This window comes from Passer domesticus, chromosome 8 (assembly GCF_036417665.1).
Source record: "Passer domesticus isolate bPasDom1 chromosome 8, bPasDom1.hap1, whole genome shotgun sequence".
NCBI classification, from domain to species: Eukaryota; Metazoa; Chordata; class Aves; order Passeriformes; family Passeridae; genus Passer; species Passer domesticus.
The window spans coordinates 43,889,474-43,911,801 of NC_087481.1; the positions used below are offsets into that span (position 1 = coordinate 43,889,474).

Genomic DNA, 22,328 nt, shown 5'->3' on the forward strand with positions numbered 1-22,328 from the left:
CAGCTCGTACGCCCAGAGCTGGGACGCCCCGTTAGTCCCGCTAACCAGCGCAGACCTGCCAGCCTCGGCCAGAGCACGGGGAGCCGCACACACCCACCCGGGATGCTGAGCCTCCGTCCCCGAGACCGCCCCGGGGCTGCTGCCCTCGGCCTCGCACCGCGCCTGGCCCCACAAACCCCGAGGGATTAAACCACGGCAAGGACGGCAGCACTGCGTGCTGTCCCCGGCAGCACCGGCTGGCTCTGCCTGGCTCCAAACCTCTGCACGGAGGGGAAGCTGCTGCCCCGCTCCGGGCACCGCCGGACGCGGCGGAGCCGAGCTCGGGTGCGGGCAGGGCAGGGCAGGGCAGGGCTGGGCAGGGCAGGGCTGGGCAGAGCGGGGCTGGGCTGAGCAGGGCAGGGCAGGGGAGGGCAAGGCGGCGCAGGCTGGGGCCGGCTCCGCGCCGCTCGCCCGTCGAACGGGACAGCCCAGCCCGGCGGCTGCAGCCCCGCGTTACGAGCCCGGGAGCGGGGAGGGCCGACCCAGGGAAAGAGGGCTCGTTCAGAGCCACCCCAGTTCACTTCTCCCCGGGGACATGGGGACCCATAAGAGAGTGCTCCTGCCTCTCCCTTTTTAGCATTGGGGTAGGACGATGACACCCTCCTCCCCTGCACAAACGCCATCCCCGCAGTTCTCCTCCCAGGAAGCAGCTCCCCTCAGCAGGCGGGAGCACTTTGTTCTCCCTCTCTCCTCCGGAGCCTTTCCATCTGTCTCTCACTTTCCCCGGGCCCAGCTGCGGCGCTGCCCATGCCCACTTCCCTTTCACCCTCCCCCGTTTGGCCCGGGCTGGGGCGCTCCCGGAACGCTGCGGGGAGTCCCGGTGGTCTCAGAGAGCGCCCTGTCCCTTCACCCCCAGCTTCCCATGCCGCCGCTCTGCCTTCTGAGAGCAGGAAGGGTTATTACCATTATTCCTGTCGTACGAGCTGAACAGAGCATTTGGAGGAGTGGCGGGGCTCTCCTCTGTGGCCATACGAGATTATAAAGGGAACTCCTAACCCTTCAATCATTACTCCCTTGAAAACACAATAGCCACATGGAGTTTAATTTTTTTTAATTGTACATTTATTGGCCTTGATTGTTTTGTTATTTTACACATGACTGCTTTAGAGCAGAGGGAAATATTCACGATTGCAGCTCTTTTTGGAGACACCCCAGTTCCCCAATGATGTTTGAAAGAGTCAGAGAGATTTCTTCAAATCAATATTACCGTTTAATGATCCCTGACTTTGAGCAATAAGCCTCCATCGAATGGGAATTTTACTTATGCGTCAACAAACTTCCTTAATCCATAACTGTAATGTTCCTGAGATCTCAGCAAGACTGATAGCACCTGAGCCCTTTTTAATTTAGCTGAAACTCTTGCATTAGAGATACACAATTTGTGCAATTACAAACAAATACTACTGTCTCAAAAGACTAGAAAAATACAGCATAGATTACAAAAAAAAAGATCAAGATTGCAGAGGTGACTGCAAAGCCCACTCCCCACAGCAGCACATAATGTTGCTTTTCACCAGGCAAGGGAACAAGCGAGAGATTTGCCTCTGTATACAAAAGATATTGAAGGAGGCTGATAGAGAACCCTCAGACCATTCATTACAGGAGTTAAAATTACCAGTGTGCCGGAAATATCCTAGTAACCCCCCAGATCATCTCTACAGTAATGGAAATTTTTATTGCTCTTTTCATGTTAGTTGACAATTGACTTTGAAAGATTTATGTCAACTCACAGTCAAAGATCATTTCTCAGAGCCCTTTTTCTGGCCTGAAATCAGGCCATTTTGATAATCAGTTTACTAGCTCATTATCCAAACTTTAAAAGTGCATAGCACAGTGGTAAGGAATTTTACTGCCACTTATGGAAAACCAGCTTTGGAATGTTAAAATTCTTTTGATCGTCACCTTTGTACCCAGATAACTGCATGTGAGATGACTAGATACTGTTTCCTAGATAAGAAATTTCAAGATCCTTTCCATGATCTGTTTAGGTAAGAGGTTCTTACTAATCTTACTAATGAGACAGCTCATTGAAATGTGAAGATATAATAGCATACTTATTTAGAAAGTAATTTTTTAAATCTTAAAAGCATCTGTTCTGCAACTATACCAAGCCCAGTATTAAGTAGCAGGTGTATACACATGTTTTGCTAAAACCACAGTTCCATGGCAGAAAGCAGCAGAAGGGGTTGGATACCTGCTTTAGAAGACAGAGAAATTCACGCTTTTTCGCATTCAGCGGCAGAGTAAATTGCAGGTGGGGCAGAACAAATCTAGGTAAGAAGGAGTCTATGTTTCTTTAAGTGAAGAGGAGCTTTCTTTCGGGGCAGGATGAATACCTCTACAATCCTTGAGAAAGGAATTCACATGAAAGCTGGGAAAAAAAATAGGTTTATTAAAAGATTCCATTTATATTATTGTTTGTCCCACCCCGTTTATATTTTACAGTTGCCTATAAATGCAAGGGCCTGAAGTCCATGATTCAGATTGTCCAGCATGTCTTTGTAAATGTTTAGATCGGTGCTGCATCATAACTCCACCAAGCAGTTACGGACGAGAGCAGCCCAGATATCTGTCAGTAGTGCAAATCCTCTTTAGTCCTAGTTGGTATCGGAGGGTCAGACACCCAGCAGGAAAGCCCTGGGGTCCCGGTAGCCCACAAAGCAGGGTGCTGCCCAAAAGCCAACTGGCTGTGCTCTGCAGGCGCTGCTGAGGTCCAGGGCGGGTGCCGGCAGGGCCGCCACAGGGAAGCCCTCAGAGGCAGCTCCTTGCCGGGGCAGAGGGGGTGGCCGGGCCACGTATGGGAGCGGCAGGGGCACCACAGCGCCCTGAGGTCCGTACGGGAGAGCGGGGCTGCAGAAGGGCTCCGTCCTCAACTCCTGCAGCTGCCGCTTGAGCTTCATCCGCCGGTTCTGAAACCAGGTCTTGATCTGGGGGAAGGGTACAGGAGAAGGAGAAAAGACGAGGTTACAACGCCACCCAGGCTTGATTATCTCGTTATTTGGAGCCGTGCCGCAGCCGTTCACCGAGCCCTCGCCCGCGCTCACCTGCACCTCGGAGAGGCGCATCCTGCCCGCCAGCTGCCGGCGCTCGGCGGCGCCCAGGTACTGCTGCCGCTGGAAGGAGCTCTCCAGGGTGCTGATCTGCTCCGCGCTGAACGCCGTGCGCAGCCGCCGCCCGCCGCGCCCGCACGGCTCCTCGGGGCCCGGGCACTCGGGACCCTCCTCCGGCACCGGCTGCTCCGCTCCCGATGGCCTCCCGCCTGCTCCTGGGCACAGGGATGAGGAGAAGGAAAGGGTCAGCCGGGCCCGGGCACCGCGTGGGGAACCGCCGCCCCCGAGCAGTGGTGCCGTCCCGGTGCCGGGGTGTCCCAGAGCCGCCGCCCCCGCCCGGGAACCCCCCGGTGTCCCTCGGTACCTGCGGCGGGAGTGGCCGCCGGGCGCTCCCGGCTCCTGCCGCCCGTCCCGTCCCGCGGGCCCGCCGGCCGCTCCTGGCTCCGCTCGCTCCGGTGGCCCGCGGACGATGCTCGGTGTGGGGAGCCCTTGGTGGGGCTCTTGAGAGCTTGGCTGCTCTGGGACAACCATTCCACGGAGAAAGGGGCCTTGGTCATCGTGCCTTGCTTCGGAGATGCCGGGAAGGAGCGTGTCGGGGAGCACGGGCCTCCTTTATAGAGCAACTCCCGGAGGAAAACGTTGTTTGTGTAAATACACATCAAAGGGCCAGATAAGTATCATCTAATTGCCATCAGTCCTCTCCCCCCAACAAAAGATATCGTTCACACATTGCCCCAGCTCTCGGAGGCTCGGCTCCGCCGTGTCTGCCCCTGAGGAGTTCACTCCGCCGTCAGTGATTTACAGCTCTTGTTACATCCTATCCCCATGCAAATGGCATTTATGGAGCTGAGCAGCCTCAAACGGCGCTGGGGAATGTACCCCCGGGGGAGCGCAGCATCCCCGGCCGCTGGAGGGAGAAGGGACGCTGCTACTTCCGATCTCCCCCTGGAGTTGCTGTTCCATTCCTTTTCAAGCATCAGGCCCTGTTCTTCTCCTCTCTGGGCCGAGCACTGCGTTCCCGAGACAGCCTCAGCCAGGCAAGCGGAGAAACTCAGTCACTGGGTTCTCCGGGATTGCAGCCTCAGGTTATAAAGCACCAGGCACAGGCTGAGGGAGTTTGGAGGAGAAGTTTGTGAAACAGAGAAAGGTAAATGTCAAGGTCATTGGATTCTATGAATCGACAGGCTTCTGGTCGTTTATATAAAAGTATGGTTTCTGGACTAAGGAATCAGAAAATGACAATTACTGCCTTAGAATTCACATTCTGCTGAGAGTTCTGCTGAAATTACAGAACTCATGTCATATCTTCCCTCCCAGATCTCTTGCAGCTATGCAGGTCATCCAGATTTCTCTGCTATCTTACCTTTTTCTTTTTACTACCTTATGTACGTCTTTCAGAAACGTTCCCGTTCATCTTTGAGTTTTGTGTGCAGCAGGAACACTTGGCTGCTGCAGTAAAGCCTCTGAAGTATATTGATAAAAGGCTCTTGCTGCTTTATGGGCAGTTCTCCACCGCAGGGTAGCCATGAATTCCCTCCCCTTTTCACCCTCCTCTCCTGGGCAAGAACAGAGTGGGACTTCCACTGCATTGATAATTCCATCACAGCCCTGCCTGGTATCAGTCTGCCTCCAGAGATCATGACTGCACATCTCATTCATCTGTCCTTGTTCTTGCCTGCTGCTTTACACTCACCCACCACACAAACCCAGTGCTCTGCTGTCTGTCTACCCTGTGACTTGGCCAACCTGCTATTCTGCCACTCTGGCTGCATTTCTCAGCCTTCACTTTCTCTGTGATAACAGTTACTGTAACCACAGTTCCAATTCTTTCTTAGACTGTTGGTGAGGCAGAGGTTTGAAGACTGAAAACCCTCCTACTTAGTTTATGTCTAAATCTTCCAGTGTACTCAGTTTTAACATTATACAGATATATTTTTTCTTTATATTAATCCAGTAGAAGTTTCATTAAAATCCTCTTTGTCAATTTTTCCTAAACCAAACCAAATCTCTTGTCAACTCCAAATACACTTGCTATATCCATTAATCAAGAAATCCTACAGTTTTTTGTTCATCAGAAAATTGTTTCATTGAACTATATTCAAGTTTGACTTGTGAACCCCTTTTAGGCTCTGTCTGTCATTGACTGTTCATTTTCATGGCATAGTGTGAGTTCTGCTTTGCTCAACCAGTGATGACACTGTTCATGAGTTTGTCTCTAACCAAACAAAACCAGAAACAAAATTGTCACCTCTATTTAAAGGTGTCTCATAACCGATCTGGAACCACAACCATAAATGACCAGAGCTCTCCTGGAGTCCTTCATTTCTGGCCTGTGTAGGTAGGGACTGACATTGCAGCCTGAGCCCACTAAGCAAGCTTCCTGGAGGAAAAATTGTGTAAAAATATGTAAATAAACATTCAAGCACTAACTCCTCCCATGTATCTACCTGAAGAAGGCCACAAACATTTCTAGCATGGACAAAGCCTGTCAGACACACACTCACAAGAAGACACACACACATATACATATTTGTGGGGGTTTTTTTCACCAAACAAATGGAATCGTTTGAGATCTATTTATTTGAATCCTCATCCATTTATCATTCCCAAGCATTTTCTGATTAACAATGGAAAGTTTAGAAAGTTTATTTGACCAGACAGTACAAAATTGCTTTTAAATTTCCTGTTTAATAACACACACCCCCACCAATCCCCCGATCCCACCTTGGATATTTCAGGCTCTTAATTATTCTTTTCTTTAGGTAAATATGAAGACTTCCCTCACCACAGACCTGAGGATAAATTTTAAAATCCCAGAACTTCTGAGCATTAGACAGTCCTGTGGGCAATATATCTCACAGAGCAGACCAAGCAGGCAGGAGATGGAGAGGAGACATACACGAATGTGCTCTGTTCACTGAATTACTGAAGGACAAGTCTCCTGACTCAACTGCATTTAACATGGGGCCTGGCAGCAAGCTCTCCAGTCAGAACTGGGAATATCAGTGCCACTGGCTGCTTGCAGAACCCTACCAAGCCTCCCCCGCAGTCAGGCAAAATGCCATTCTCAAGGACTAATTCTCATGAACATCAGAAAAAGAAAGTGTAACTTTTCTGCAAGCTTCCTTCTCAATTTAAATATTTCTGATCGCTGTAACAGCATTCTGCATAGTTGGGGCACAATCCCATCCCAATGAGATAAATGTCCCATGTGCCCAGAATTATTTCCAGTCTTAGTTCTTACAGAATATTATGTATAAGTATAAATAATATATGCTACTTATGTTCTTCTATATAACATATATATCTCTATACAAATAGTTTTTAAAAATATGAAAGAGTCTATTTCTATGCCATTGCTTTTTCCAGCATTATGTTAAGAAATAAAGACACTTGGCAAGCTGTCTGTATAGGACAAGAAGAATACATGACCTATGATGGAGCTCTAAAAATAGAAAATATTGAGTTTTATCATCCACTGATACATCTGTCTTTACTGATTTGAAGACTTTTTACCATCTGAACTGCAAATTACATATTTATACACTGCTGGTTTATTAATTGCATTGTATTGAAGCAAATGGCACTGCAGAAAGGTGGTGTCAAATGCTGGGCTCCCAGAGACACAAATTGATCATGGTGTGACAAGATTAAACCAAATCTCATTTCCATTACACATAAAATGTGTAAGTCTCTTAGACAGGTAGCAGATTACTTCTGAATGTAATGACTGCTACAATATTTAACAGCTGCTAGTTTAATTTTATCTAAAATTCTTAAGCTGCATTCTTTCTGTTTCTATCTATTATTCATTAAATGCTTGTTTGAAAATCTCCTGTTAAACTGTGATTCAGAAATACCATGTTTGAAACCAAGTGGTATTACCAAAGAGATGCAAACCTGCTCATGCTAATGAAATTTGTCAGAGTAGGGCAGGGACAGACAGCAGCTTTTACTCTGCTGCTACAGGGGGGCAGAGACAAAGAGCTCAGACATACCAACACGATTGCCACTAGCAGGAGTCGGGAGATCCATTACCATAGATAATGGTAATACTCTATGCAGATGTTTGCAGAATACACAGCTGCCTTCTCTGGGGGGGCAGCACCTTCCCCTTCAGCTTTGCAGAAATCTTCACTCACAACACTGGTCTCATGTTGAGGAGGTTCTGCAGAACTTCCTGCTTGGCTGCCTACTAGACAGTGGATAATATCTAGAAATATTGGATAACAGATAATAAATAGAAATATTTTGGGATTACACCTCAGCCTTTGAGAATTAATTGTGGCTCCTCATCTTGCAGCCCAAAGCTCAACTGTGCCCCAGTAAGCCAGCTCAGAGCCCTGCAGGGGCGCAGGATTGTCCCCTCGCTGAGATGTCCCCTCACTATTGGAGCTGTGGAGGAACTGAAGGGAGCAGCTGAGGGTGGCACTACCTCGGGTTCCCCCAGGGACAGGGAGAACTGCCACCCCTGGCCTTGCTGCCCTGGGTACACGAGACCAAAGGAAAGGACTGTCATTTTGCACCAGCAAGGGACCCTGTCCCATTGGAGGGTCCTGTGAGAGGGAATTTGTGGTTCTTAGGAGTAGCTAGGTGGAGATGCAACTCAAAGAGTGACGGCACACAGGGGCTATGTCCACCTGTGGACATGCAGATTTCCCGTGAAGGTCTGCCCAGGAAAACGAGGGCTGCTGGCATCTGAAATGCAATTTACACAGACTTTGCCCTGGTGTGCTTATCCACACATTCAGCTTCTGAGTAATCACTATTTAGGACTTAAAAGCATTATAAATGGCCTCCAACTAATCTCTTAATTAACAATTATTATCTTTCCTCTTTGACAAAATAAGAGATACTTTTCCACAAGGCATTTAAAGACCATATGTGCATAAATACCAGGAGGGCCTGGTATAAAGGAGTGACAATGCACAGATGAAAATTTAACGTCTCATCATGTTTGGAATTGATATAAATCAACATAGCACTCAAAATGCCAAAAGCTCCCACGGCTCCTTAACACAAGGCTGCAACCAAACAGCTAAAAAAGAACCAGTGAAATGTTTTAAAAATATATATATTCTGCAGAGACATGCTGCAAATATTAATAAAGAAAACACTTGTTTTAATGGCTCCTTAGTAAAATTTAAGCTTATTAAAAACAAGTCAAATTCAGTATGAAGCAGGACCACATTTAGAACATGTACTGCTCTTGTTACAGAAGCAAGGTACAGAAGCAGAGTCTTTTGTTTATTTATTTATTATTAAACAAAGTATTCTAGCTGGAAAACCATCCAAGTTTCAGGAATGTAAATGCTACTTCAGCACTCATTGCTATCATATTGCCAGAGGGAGATCTCTATGGACACTGCTCAAATGAAACGGCTCAGAAATCTGTTGTTGGTTTAATTCTGTTTAGACTAGAAATTAGACTTTAAAAACAATTAGACACACTTAGACACCTTGCAATCTTTTCAAAACCTAACAGAGAGGCTAACTTCACATTTTACATCAAGGCCTTTTTCTTTTTCAGTCTTTGCTGAGAGACTTTTTTCCATGATGTTTACTTCTAAAGTTACATTTAGCAACATGTAAGAGTGCATTAAATCAGAAATTTTCCATTACATTCATACTTCCCACAAATCTAAAGAAATTCAGAAAGAAATTATACTGACCAAAGCATTTATTACTCTTGAAAGTAACTTTTCAATTTCGGCTATTAAAGGATGAATAATTTTCCCTCTTGATTCCAGAGTTAGCATTTGAGCATGATGAGTCAGCCAGCAGGAGAATGAGCTATCACAGCTGGCAGCCCTGGGACATCAATCAGCTCTGTGCCCATCCTGCTCTATGCCACACAATGCTGCTTTGAAATGCATTGGTCTCAGCAGTGTAAATGTTTTACTGTCTCTTCCTTCCCCCCTAACTTACACCTAAAATAAATCAAGTCCTTGTATTGCTCCAAAACCAATCTGTTCAAATTAAATGGAAATAACCTTTCCTTTTTAAAATTTTTTTTACTGACTTCAAGGCTCTTCTCCATTTCACATTTTTAGTTATTTCTTCCCTTCATCTGTATTCCCCACTATACACCATTTCTTCCTGTTTCCCTTATTCCAGTCACTTACATCAAGTATCCTGCAAATGTTACTATTGCCTGAAGAGAAGAATTTTGGCAGGATACGTAACTGTAGCAACAGAGCATAAATGACACTGTACATCTGCCTTCACTTACCCCAAACAGGGAGCACAGACATGTCCTGACATTCCCCTTGTTTACTGAGGAGGGAAAAGCTGGGCTTAGTGGGTGAGGACAGGAATGTAGTTAGGTTAAGATGCTTAACTCTGCCCCTGTAACCTGCAATTCGATGTCTATGTTTCTTCCAGACAGTGCAGGGTAATTCTTTTGCCAGGTTTTACAGAAATGAGTGTATTACACATCGATGGAAGGTAAACAGGATTTAAGACTATGACGATGTGCATGCATGTTCTCTAAAAGATTACAGGGAGAGCTGAACGCTGAATATAAATACATGTTCATTTTGCAAATGCCATATTAAAAAACCCTGCCATTTCGTGTTTGCATGTTTCTAATAGGCAAGGTTTGGGCAGACATCTGAACAGCGGATCGTTTTTCAGTCTCCCTTTGCTCCCGGCGCAGCAGCACCATCCAAAACGCTGCAGAGGACCTCGTGTGCCATCTCCTGGTTACAGCCAGACTTCACAGCCAGAAAGCTGCCACACAAGCGAAGGGAAGCAGTAAAGGGTCAGCTGAGGCTGAATCAGGGAATCTTTCAGTTTGGAGAAAACCTCGAAGACCATCGAGTCCAGCCCTTAATCCAAGTTCACCACTGAAGCATGTCCCTGAGTGCCCCATGTACACAGGAACACTCCCGGGATGGGCACTGAGCTCCTGGCAGCTGAGGGGACTCACCCAGCACACGGACAGTGCTGGATAGAGCATGGCAGGCTCTGCCCCTACCGCCCCTGCTGCTGCTCTTAGCATCAAATCACTTTTTCACTGCTTTAGCATAGGTATGGAAAGGAAATTCAGCATCCCTGTACAACATCTCTGACATCAGTTCTAGCAACTCATCCCACAGCATCACCTACTTCTGGTATGTATCAGTGGAAGAATGCAAATAAAACTCTGAAAATGGAACTGACTGGAATACAATTAAATTAATAATCAAATTAATATAACTCCCTGATTGCAGGCAAGTATTTGAATTAGTGCCCAGTTTACTTTACTGAAGATCCCTACTGAGTCCCTCTCCCTTCAAGGAACAAGGCCTATGCACTTATGACGGAGTTTTATCTCACTTGTTCTTAAAAATTCACAAGAAAGCAGACCTCAGAGGTGTGTTACAGACAAGTAACCTATTCCAGTATTTCACAGGAAGCCTTCAAATGTAAAAACTGAAACAAAATCATCCTTGTTTCAAAATCAAGTGCTTAAGCTTCACAGAACACAAAAAATCCCTCAAAACCCCCTACTGCTACTAATTTTTTTTACAGCAACATTTCACATTCATAGGTTTGCTCAATCCAATCATGTCTATGTAAATCCAATTCTTTCAGTCTTTCTCAGTCTATGATTCTAAACACATATTGTTGTCCTCTACTCTCTCATTTTGGCTGTATGTATCCTAGCCGCAGTGCCCAAATGGTAAAGAATTCCTGCTGATGCTTCTCTATTGCCAAACAGAGCAAAATAATTACCTTCTGTCACGTGCAGTTCTCATGTAGTACACCTCAGGTCTTCTACCCCCACCTTCTTCTTTTCTTTTTGCAAACTGCACACATGGATTCATATTCAGCTTGTGATCTGTTATAGTCCCCAGAGATTTTTACTGAAGCTCAGTAGTGATTTTTCATTTAATATTTATCCTTCAAAACCCTAAGACTTGAAGCTGAAATTGAAACTGTTATCATGGTTCTTGTGAGTTCTAAGCTTGTATGTTGGATAAGTGTGCTTTCCATCCCACCTTATATTTCAGCAGTAAAATTCACAGACATTCCTACACATTCCATACAGTGTAGGATGGGAAAAGACTGCCTTATGGTAATCCTGGATAGTTTTCTTCCCTCATCTGACTATGCACAGTCCCAGGCAGGTCTTATCTTGTTGTTACCGTGTCTGTGATAGTTCCCTTCTCACTGAGCATGTTTTACCTCATTACTGCAAGGCAGAATAGTTTGCTTCCCTCCATCTGCACGGGTGCCAAGGTGAAGGCCATCAGCAGATCTTGGAATTCAAACAGCAGCACCTGCATTACATGGGGCAGCTAATGAGCAAAACAGGGCATTGCATATGTATGGAATGTTAATTAGCACAGATTTCTTTACTCACCCCCACTGCACTTTCCCTGGAGCTTCACTCCTGAGCAGGGCTCCAGTGCCTTGGGTCCTCATTTCATTGCTGCTCTGGGATTCCCACTGTGGGAACACTACACTTTTGATAAAGCCAAAGCTCTCACTTATTTTGTGCCTTGTCCCTGAGGGCTCTGCACCTGCTTTTCACTCATAACATCTGCATAGTCCTAACCCCACTCAATTCACTTTCACAATTCAAAAAGCAAGTTAATTACCCTTTGAAATGATTTATTAACCAGTTGTGTATTCACCTTACAGGCCCATCATCTGAATCTGAGCAACCAAATGTATAATCAGGCCAGGACGAGCTGCTGTCAAAGCATTTATTGACTTCAACGTACAACATGCTGTTTTTATGTCTTGGGACAGTTACCTTGACCATTATGTTATTTAAAATTACTTAATGGACAAAAACATGTCAGCCTTTTCAATTAGTCTCTATGCTTGCAGATTTCAGACAGCTTTTCCAGTAACTCTTTTAGTGTCAAAGTTTTTCTGGCTGATTCTCTGTCATTCTCTTTACCTTGCCTTTCCACTCATTCCTGTGGTCTGCCCATTTTTAAAAAGTAGTATTATTTTCTGGTTCTCTGGGAACTCACTTATTCTTCCTCAATCAAAAATAAAGTAATTCTAAGATTATTTCAATTTTCCTCCTTATTATTGTAGACCAGATTTAATCAGAACTTAATGTAATGATACATCTAATTAGCTTGATAGCCTCTGACCTGCATTCCTGGTTAACTTTGATTATGACAGGCATTGTTTAGAGGGGAGGCAGTAGAACAGCAAGCACTCCAGGCTTTTGTACCATCTGATACTTACCTCTTCTGGGAAGCAGAGAGCTCTTATTGTATAATAGAAAAATATTTAAAAATCAATTTTTATTGTTTTGCTTTTCCCTTGCTGCCAAATTTTTTTGTCTGTCCAGTTTTGTTCCTAACCTGCTGTGCTGTTCTTTTATATTTGTTCTTGATAATGTAGCTGTCTTGTTTCTACTTTTTTTCCCCCAGCATTCTTTTTTGATTTTTTCAGGTAATTGATGAGCCCCTAATGCAGCCACAGTGCTCTCTGAGTTTTCTTTCCACTGCATGTGGATAGACTGTTAAACTTAAATACAGCCTTAGAAACTCTTAGAAACTCTCAGCTCTCTTGAACTTTTCTTTGTGTTTTAACTCCTTCCCCAGGATGTCAATTCAATTCCTTGAATTTGTTGAAGTTTGCTTTTTTGAAGTCCAGTGTTATTATTCTGCTTCTTTCATCTCTTTCTTTCCTTTGAATCATGAACTCTGTTGTCCCATGGTTACTTTCATCTTGATTGTTTTCCACATGCAGATTTTCAACAGTTTATCTATTAAACACTGTAAAATCTTAAACAGTAAGATTATTCCCTATGGTTCCAGCACTGGCTTATATAAACAAAGCTGTATCTGAATTGTGCTCTCACTGGGCTCAGAGCAAATCATAGCCTGGCTGTCATCAGAGGGATAAGAAGCTGGTATGGGTAGGAATGTGAGCACAGTGTTCTTCAACACATCCCCTGGTCTGGAGAAACAATAAATGAGAGACTATTTGTGATATTTCCAAAGACTTCATCCTTGCAATTTTCAGATGCAGCCTAGGATATTCAGTATTTCATCAGCTTAGTTGATTAAACATCAAAACACAGTTGTTGGGCACTCTGTTGAGTTCTCCACATCTCTCTCTAGGTTTCAGTCCATTATCTTTTATTTAAATACACTAATTTTGGCAGATTTTTTATTCCCAACAAAGAATTATCCAACCTTTGACCTGTAGTTTATCTTAATGGAGAAAAGTTACTTTGCTCATGTCTGTGGATCTGTACTCTCATCTCAGAAGTCATTTATTCTCTTCCACCTTTTATTTTCAAGTCCTTTGCCCTTTCACTTCTTTGCATCAAGCAAATGAGAACTAGAAGATATCTTGAAAGGATATCAAGACACTTCTTTCCCAGAAAATCCAAACTTCTTCCCTGGGGAAACTTATTCCCTTTTCCCCAGAAAATCCAATAATCTTAGTCTATGACTGTGACGCTGGTTATCCTGGAATTTTGCTACTTAGGTGAATAATTGACTACTGTTACTGTTTATGAATTTTATCACATATGACAGCAAATAAGCATCTATTTGCAGAATTGTTGTCATTCATTGATGGATTAAAAACAGCCACATAAAAAGTTTCTTCAAACTTGCTTGCCGCAGGAATTTTTGAATAAGAATTTAAAATGTGAAATTGTTCATTCTCACATGTATTTTAGAGGGTTATCAGACTATGAAACCATATAAAAATTTGCAGTGGAATATTCCATCCATCATAATTACAAGATCTCTTGGGGGGAAAAGACTCCCAAAACACCTTTATAGTCCAAACTGTAGTGAGGGCAGTGTCTTACATTTATAATAACTTATTGAAGGCAAAAACATTTATAGGTGAAGAGTATCTCTTAGTCAGTCAAATCCCAAAGATGACCTCTCAACTAAGTTTGATTTATAGCACTTTAGTTTTCAAATATTGTTCAAACCTGCATTTCCAATGATTTGAGGGTCTGTCAAAGCTCAGCATTCACTTAAAACTAATTATTTATAAAGGATATTTTGAGGAAAAAAAAGACTTTTTGAAAAAAAAAAAAGATAAGATAGCTCTAAACAGAACACCTGGAATTTAAACAAGGTTATGTTTTGGATTGAATTTAAACAAGGAAGAAAAGTAATTTATCTGCACTCTTTCCACCATCATAATATCAAGGATTGAAACAATCAACTGTATGTTTAACATTGAAAAAACTGATGGCTTACACCCCTTTCTAACTATAGTTTATTTTTTATTTACAAATTTTCCTCAAGTTTTAAGCCTTTGCAAATCACGTTGAGTACTCACAGAAATACTGAGTCTCAGCAATGCTTAGGAAACCAAGCCAATACACAAAGCCAAGTCTGGAAGTGGTTGAAAATTTTCTAAGGAAAGGAATTTGTCAGAATTATGAATCAGTGTTGATTCATTAATTATATGCCAGGTCCTTGGTTTGGGATTCTACAGAATGGTTCATAGGATCGAATTGTATTCTATCCCTGTTTCCTACCAGGCTTCTGGAGGAGTTGGAGCTGGAAACCTGATTTCTAACAGAGCTGGTGTAAGAAGGACACACGCCCCAGCTCTCTCATAAGAGGATTGAAAACCCCAGGGATCCTGGGGGCAAACATCTGCCTAGGGCACCAATACACAAAGCAGCTGTAGTATCTCCCAAGGAGCAGACTTCATTTCAGAACTCCATGGGTCACTGTTTGAAAAATAAACATAAAAGCAAGATGAGGGGAACGTGGAAAAAATGAGGAAGAGCTAAGATAGCTGGTGGCAATTATGGCTTAAAGAACAAACTCAAGTATTTTTCCCTAAAAATTCTAGTTTGGTATTGGAACAGAAGCACAGGGCCAGACTGCAATGTCCCTCATTCATGCAGTTTCATTACTGATGCCAATAATATTCTGCCAACTAGATAAAAATGAACATGTTTCTTTGATATATTTTGTCCTGTTTTTTTTTCCTTAAAGAATATTCCCTACAAAGAGAAAAAAAAAAACTTTAGCTCAACCCTTACTCCTTGTTAGTCATAAATAAGCAGCACAGTTATATGCTACATGCAACTTTCTTCTGAAATCTGTGTCATATAAGATGCACATACCTCAGTGTTCATGGACAAAACCAAAGTAGTTTCCTTGTAAAGGAATGGTTTTTTTTTTTTTTCATTAGCTATTAATATTTGTTGCTGTTGTGAAGTGGTGTCTAAATGCAAAATCTGAAATGTCTGATTGATGGAAACACCTCAAAGTAGTACCTTAACTCAATGTATGCATTAATAGCAATTTAAAGTTTGATACACTGAAGCACTTACAGAAGACATGAGCTGACTTTTAAAATCTTGTATAGTACCACTTATTGTCATAGAATAAACAATATTTTCTAGATGTAGTAACACAGAGCTAAGAAATACATGAGCTAATTCTCATGAGTGCAAAATATAAATTATAAGAAAATTCACAAAAGCAATTTCAAAAGTCTGACTGGTAACTGTATAAAATGAATTTATTAAGGTCATGTGATTAGCAAGTCTTGTGGAGTATTTTAGTAAAACTTATGCTACTTAAAATTTTACTGTTGTTCAAAGGCAAGGTGTAGGTTTAAGCAAATGATAATTTTTAATTGAACAAACCCCAAATAACTACTAACAAAATCAATTATTTAAAACAAATGTATACAGATAAAATATGTGAAATGTATGTCTGAAGTTATTATTAACATTCTTAAATCATAAAGATAGGAGGTAAATATTAAATGTTTTCACATTTGACAATTTTTAGAGAAATAGCAACACAATTTACTTCCCTAAGGGTAAGTTAGAATACATAATTAATGACATGTTAAACCTACATATGGTAAATAAAATAAATCATATTAAAAGTAGGACAAAAGCAAGAAAACCCTGTTGAGGACTGAGTTCTTCAATGTTTAAACCAATAAGAGCCAAAAGTTAGTAGTACTGTATTAGTAAGAAAAAGTAACTGAGTATTTAAAGGAACATATGGATACACCATGTTTTTACTGAGGAAGATGAGAGAGGGTTGAGATGCAATATTGCTGTTACTGACAAAGAAAAGGAGAAGCCCTCCTCTTATACATTGAGAAAGCTACAGTTTAGCATGTGCACATGCATTTCTGTCAAACACAACAGTACAACTGCAAAATACCAGACATGTACCCACTCCCATTTCTTGCATCATTATCCTTCTCCATCACTAACATTCGATGAGATACTTCACATCTGCCTGTCTCTCAAAACATTTTCTTTTTAGTTTTTTTAACACAGTTCTAAGCAAATCAGTTTCAGAACAGTATTTAAGTGTTTCTTACCCGTCCCTACTTCTCATTCAACACTACCATTGCTCCCTCTGGTAGAAATACTTGTATTTTAAACTAATTTTTAGCCTTAACATTCTGGCCCTCCATAAACCTGGGTAGCTCAACAAATTTTCTAGCGATAGCAACACATTTCATGGCCATTTAGAAGGTCATAAGCTCTATGAATAGGTTAGCACCACAGTTTTACAAGTTGCAGATCCAAATTTCACATGGTTATCTTCTATTGGATGCTACTGGAGCACTGTGATCTACAAAAACAATCTCAGAAGCAAAAGCCATACTCAAATGTGCAGACAGACAGAAACTGGCAAAATGACTCTTGTGCCAAATACAGATGGAAAAGAGCAATTTCACATTTACTGTCTTCACAATGCCAGGAGTGCAGAAGCAGAGCAAAACATTGGTAATACTTACATTCAGATCTTACTTTCATTTGGAAACAGGTTAGTCTGATGATTTTAAAATCAAACAAAAAAAAAAAAAAGTTGAACAATAGCATTTCTCTCCTTCCTTGGTAGGAGAAATAGACAGCCAGTTACTTATGTCAGTTGCAGTTTTCATAATACACAACATAAAAGCAAGACACACCAACAATTAATGAATAGCAGAGGATCTGTGTTTCTGAATTATATGCACAATGTGACAGGATATTAGTGTACTGGGTTTATATAAAAATAGATTCAACATTTAATGAATTATGCTTTGAACTCTCCTAGGCCAACTTGGCAACAGAAGGTAGAATTTTAATGTTTTTCCACAGTATTTTTCAGATATTGGTTTTCAGGCTAATTAATTATTTATGCTAAAGAAGAGTAACAAAATTAATAAGCCTTTTCATCTATACTCTCTTTAATTTTATCTCTCTTTTTATTCTTTTAATCTGCCATTCAGTTGCCAGTGATTCAAATTTCATTAGTCAGCATTTTATAATTCCATGTTATGAAATATAATAATTTCAACTTGAGAAAGTATCTTATGTTGCTTCACTTAAGTATTTTCTTGGAAGTAGGTCCAGTAGGTGAAGTCAACTTAATCCAGTTTTACAGTCTAGACCCAGAACAGAACAGATGAAACATAAATAATTACTGAAATGTTGCTTTCATCCTGCGCAGTGTATCCTGAATTTTTCGAGAATGTTTTTCTGCTGGTATCTGATGGAAGTTGGCACAGTTGTCAGCTGCCAAGGCAGAAATGTCTGCATCTTTAAAACGAGTTATTCTTTGTCTGAGGTAAGACTGCAGCTTGAAATCTGGTGCATATGTATAAGGATTCTCTTGAAAGGCATGAACTTGGCTCACAACTTTTGCAATATTTCTTGTAAAAGAATATAGTAAAAAAGATTAGTTTGTTTTGCTGATGATAAAAACAAAAGCATAAACCAAAAAACAAACCTTAAAGGAAATTGAAAGCCATCCAGCATTTTATTCTATCGTATATGTACCTCTAGTCACATGTCTAAACAAATGAAACAATTTGAACTGTTAATTGTGAAATGCTGCATTAGCTCTCATTATCTCATTAGACAATAATAAAAAACATAGGTGATATATGCACATAATTAAAATAGTTACCTAAGTTTAGTCCACTTGTGAGCTCCATTTGTCATTGTGAATCCTCCAGTTTCAAGTTGTTGGACATGCATAGCCAAAACATGGGCTGATGGAATTGTTGGAAGAGTTTTGAATCTGTCTCCTTCCATCAGACATAAGCTGTCACTTTTTAAAAACACCTAGTTAAAAACCAGATTAATCTCACATTAAGTCTTGGGGAAGGTTTTACAAGTTCTCCATATACTTGACACTATCTATCTATTTGCCGTGAATATTAACTTTTGGCACAGAAGTTGAAGACAATACTATGAATTCACCTGCTGACAAACTTTTTAAAGTACACAAATAAAGTAACTTTAATCAAAAGATATTTCATACATAATTTCAATTGTTCTAAATGAAAGGCAAAACTGCATTTTAAAACCTCACTATGTTTCAAAATTGTACAGATCAATAAAAGAATGCCTGCAACAAAATAGGCATTTAAGATTTTTCAGAACACCTTACAGCTGCAAAGCTTCTGCAGAAATCTTCTAATACAATGTAGCATATCTAATGTTTTAGCTTGCTTTTGAAATTTTGATTTGTCACACAGGACACATGTTAAAGAAATACTGAGATTAAAATTATTTAAACTCTTGGATTAGGAGTAGAAGTCTTTAATCAAATTAAACTCATAATTAAAAGTAATAATGATGGTTTTCATCCTACAAAGACACCCATTTAAGCACATCTTGCACCTTCTCCAACCCCTAAGATGTAATTTGGCATTAAGAATTTTATACTATACCTCAACAGCCTTGAGCTCCTCCATTATCTCAGCTACTTTTGCAGGTAGAATTTTCCAGGCCTTACAATAAAACAGAATATATTTTTGTTTTTCACATTAGTGTCTATATTGGAACAAGATTACATTAAGCAAAATGGTTAGAGAACAGAGTCCCAAACTTACTGGCAACTGTCGTACAATAAGGTTTTCCAAGCCTGCTAGGATTTGCATTGCAGTAGCAAAATTTCTTTGTTCATAGCAGCATTTTGCTATAAGAAGAAATTTTGATAACAAGCTCACCTGCCGCTGGAAAAAAATTAAGATATATAATATACACATATACATAGTAAATCTACATAATAAAACTGAATGAGAAGGAAGAGGAGGCATTTCCTTTTTCAATTTGTTATCAAAATTACTGACTGTAGTAACATTTCCCTTCACAGAGTTTTTCCCTTCCCGTCACTCAGATGTCCTTGAAGAAAGTTTGACCCATACTGCCCTCATTTCTTACATTCTGTTAAGATTTTGACACCTGCTACTAAAAAGCATCCAAGACCCTCCTTGTGACAACAAACCAAATTGTTAACTGCCTACTCACAGGTGTATTTCAGACTATTTCTTGCACGTTTGCTACACAACAAGTCACAGATAATGACAAATACATAACTGTTTTGTAGTTAATAGTACAATAAATAATGACAAACCTTAGTTGTGTGACATGTTACAATTTCAGCAGCAACCCAAGTGCTGATACTGTCCGCATTTTTCAATAATTGCAGAAGGTATTGGTCTTGCATGCACTTTGACAGAAAAAGATTACAGACTTTAAGGGAAACTGTCTCAGGAGAAACTGCCCTAAAGAAAATACAGAAAAAAAAGGAAAAAAATAATTCTGGCTGATACTGGATTTTTAAAGAAAACCTTGATTGTGAAGATGTCAACTTCTAACCATTTAAAATAATTTTGCATTGCTTGGCATCTTGATTTTATACTTCATGATGTATGTAGTGAGCCATGTTACTGGCTGTTACTGTTAAGGTAAGTATATCTGATAAAAAATACACATTTACAGGACACATTTTTGTACATAAAAACACCTTCACCACAAAATAACAGCCAGAAACCCAAACTCAAAAACTGCAGCCACATAAGAAATTGAGCTTGATATCAAGTGGCACCACACACGTCGTTTCCCGTGACTGAGCTCCAAAATCTGTATAAACCAGGTGATCTAACCTTGGCCATTGAACAACCTGACTTGCTTTAAATGTTCATTCCCCATCCTTAGAAGCAAAAATCTACCATAGGTAGTGCAATCAACAACTCCTAATTAGAAGCTAACTGAATCCACTGAGTATGTACGAAGTAGACCATCATAAAAATAATTAGGTCTATATGGCTGGATGAAAACAATTACTGATGAGCAAATAATTTAAGTAGGTTGGTAATCACTCCAGTAACTACAGGAAAATTCCCATATATCTCTGAATACCAATAATTCATCTCCCTAACATACAGAAGGAACATTGTACAGAGAAGCTGTGGAGTCTCCATCCACCTTCAAAACTCAACTGCACATAACCCTGGGCAACTTGGTCCAGCTGAGTGGTTGGGCTATGTATCTTCAGAGGTCCCTTCCAACCTCAGCTATTCTGTAAGACTAGATTTCTTTGAGATTTTATATACCTTCACACATTCATGACCACAGATCTACTCCAGCACCCACGACACTTTTTCCCTGCCAAAAATGAAACCCTTCAAGCAATCCCCAATGCAAGTTCTTAGAAGTAAGAACTTCTAGCCTCAACTCACTTCAGATTTCAAAGAAGTCACTCAGCAAATGTGGCCTTCCACATACATGCATGTGCATAGGTTCATACCTGTATCCACAAATGAAATCTCCTGCAATTAAATAACCCATATAAACAGGCTACCTAGTCTGTAAAAAAATATCAAGTATTTAAATTGTTTATCTGTTTCTGGCTGTATTAAAAGTGCAAGACTCTAAGTTATTGTGCATCAACAGAATTGTAGTTAAAAACAAGCAACTTACTTTGGCACAGCAACACATTTGTCTTTGACACCAAGTGCTCTGGAATTTAGGAAGTGTACTGGATGACATTTATTAAATACTTCCTAAACAAAAAAAGCAAGATATATCTGCTGTTAGTTCTAACAGTTCTTTTAAAATGCTTGGGGATAAAAATGACAGAGTATGGTCCTCCTCCCACCCCACCTGCATGAATTATGAGAGGGATCACAGCCTAAGAATAACATTAGATATTCTAAATTTCACTGTAGAGATTTAAGAGAAAAGTTTGAATTCAAAGTCTTATAAAATAATATGAAATAAGCTTGAAACAAGGTTGGGAAATGATAAAGAAAGAAGAGAAAGAGTAAGAAGATAGATATTATTTGTACTTCCAAATAAGCCTAGAGCTTTGTACCTGTTGCAGTAGTGTCAGCTGCCAACCAAGCTCCTGGGCACTGCACTCAGTCAAGAGAACTGGTCCCACCTCATCTGCTCTAGCTAAGGAGACTGAGGATTCCTCTGTGAAACCGCTGCAGCAGGGCTTTGGCAAAACTGCTGAACCTGCATGCAGTCGCTCTCTCTGGTACTGGGAAATTGGTCCCATACCTTTGGATAGCTTCCAGTAGAAGTTCTGTAGAAAAAAAAAAGTAAGGTTACAACTTCTCTAAAGCAAACACTAAGTCTCCCCTTGATGTAACTTTCAAGAAAGTCTTGTTAAGAGAAACACCTTTGTGCATGCAAAACTCTTCAGCTAACCTTCAAGGTCAGCCCAGAACACATTGGTTTACTCAACACTGCTATTTTAAGCTGATATCATATGCACAGTGGATGAATCTAAGCAGGAGGCTGCCAGATCTCAATCAACAATCAGTATTTAAAACAAATCTCTGTTTATTGAAGCTTGCTGCCATAAAATATTTTACTTCTTTTTGCTTAGAATCAAACATCCCTTTCCAAGAAACACTTGTTTTTTCACTCTTTTATCTTCTTCCATTGTCCATTATCATTATTGTGCAGTGACAATAAAAAAAGTCCATTCTTGCCCTTTCTTGGCTGAATCACCAGTATACCCATGGAATTGTGCACCTTCATCCCGAGGCTGATGTTTAATTCAGCCTGCAAATTATTGATACATTTGACTTCCACATGTTATTTTGGTCACTCTGTAAAGAGATCTGTTTTTTTGGGAAAAGCCTGCAATATTTTCTGGTTTCTGGGGCTGTAGAACGCAATAAAATAGTAAATACAGACAAAAGTTCAGACAAGTTCTTGCTACAAGCTTTGAAGTTCTAGCTTCTACGAAGTTCTAGAACCTCGTAGGTCCTGCTGTTTTCTGTTTTTGTATTTATAGTCTTACAAAGATGCCTAATAAAAAGCATTAATTTTTGGCAAGGGGGCCAAGGTTTCCTAATAACTATGAGTCACATGCTAGTGTCAAGAATGAAGAATTCTACTTCAAAATTTTGATTATCTGATCTGTGATTACTGAAACAGCTGCCAGGAGTTAAAACTTAAGATTATTGTCATGGTTACTGAACTGTTTGAATCTTTCATACTTTCAAAAGAAAATTTAAAATGCA

The 22,328-nt window shown here is 40.9% G+C and overlaps 2 protein-coding genes across 2 annotated transcripts in view; both read right to left on the bottom strand.

Moving 5' to 3' along the window:
• Positions 1-2,411: 2,411 nt before the first annotated feature.
• LOC135306650 (homeobox protein HMX1-like) lies at positions 2,412-16,904 on the bottom strand. Its single transcript, XM_064430965.1, has 3 exons — positions 16,809-16,904; positions 3,084-15,036; positions 2,412-2,966 (listed from the first exon to the last, which is right to left on the bottom strand). Exons 2-3 carry the CDS (start codon positions 3,618-3,620, stop codon positions 2,655-2,657), a joined length of 849 nt encoding a protein of 282 aa, XP_064287035.1. The 5' UTR covers positions 3,621-15,036; positions 16,809-16,904; the 3' UTR covers positions 2,412-2,654.
• The window catches only part of KNDC1 (kinase non-catalytic C-lobe domain containing 1), a 57,995-nt gene continuing 51,209 nt past the window's right edge, over positions 15,543-22,328 (bottom strand). Inside the window, exons 24-30 of the mRNA XM_064430960.1 lie at positions 21,164-21,379; positions 20,770-20,852; positions 19,421-19,571; positions 18,897-19,019; positions 18,735-18,794; positions 17,966-18,123; positions 15,543-17,708 (exon numbers count right to left, since the gene is read on the bottom strand). Of these exons, the coding sequence (XP_064287030.1) occupies positions 17,477-17,708; positions 17,966-18,123; positions 18,735-18,794; positions 18,897-19,019; positions 19,421-19,571; positions 20,770-20,852; positions 21,164-21,379 (1,023 nt within the window). The 3' untranslated portion in view covers positions 15,543-17,476. The remainder of the gene's footprint in view (positions 17,709-17,965; positions 18,124-18,734; positions 18,795-18,896; positions 19,020-19,420; positions 19,572-20,769; positions 20,853-21,163; positions 21,380-22,328) is intronic.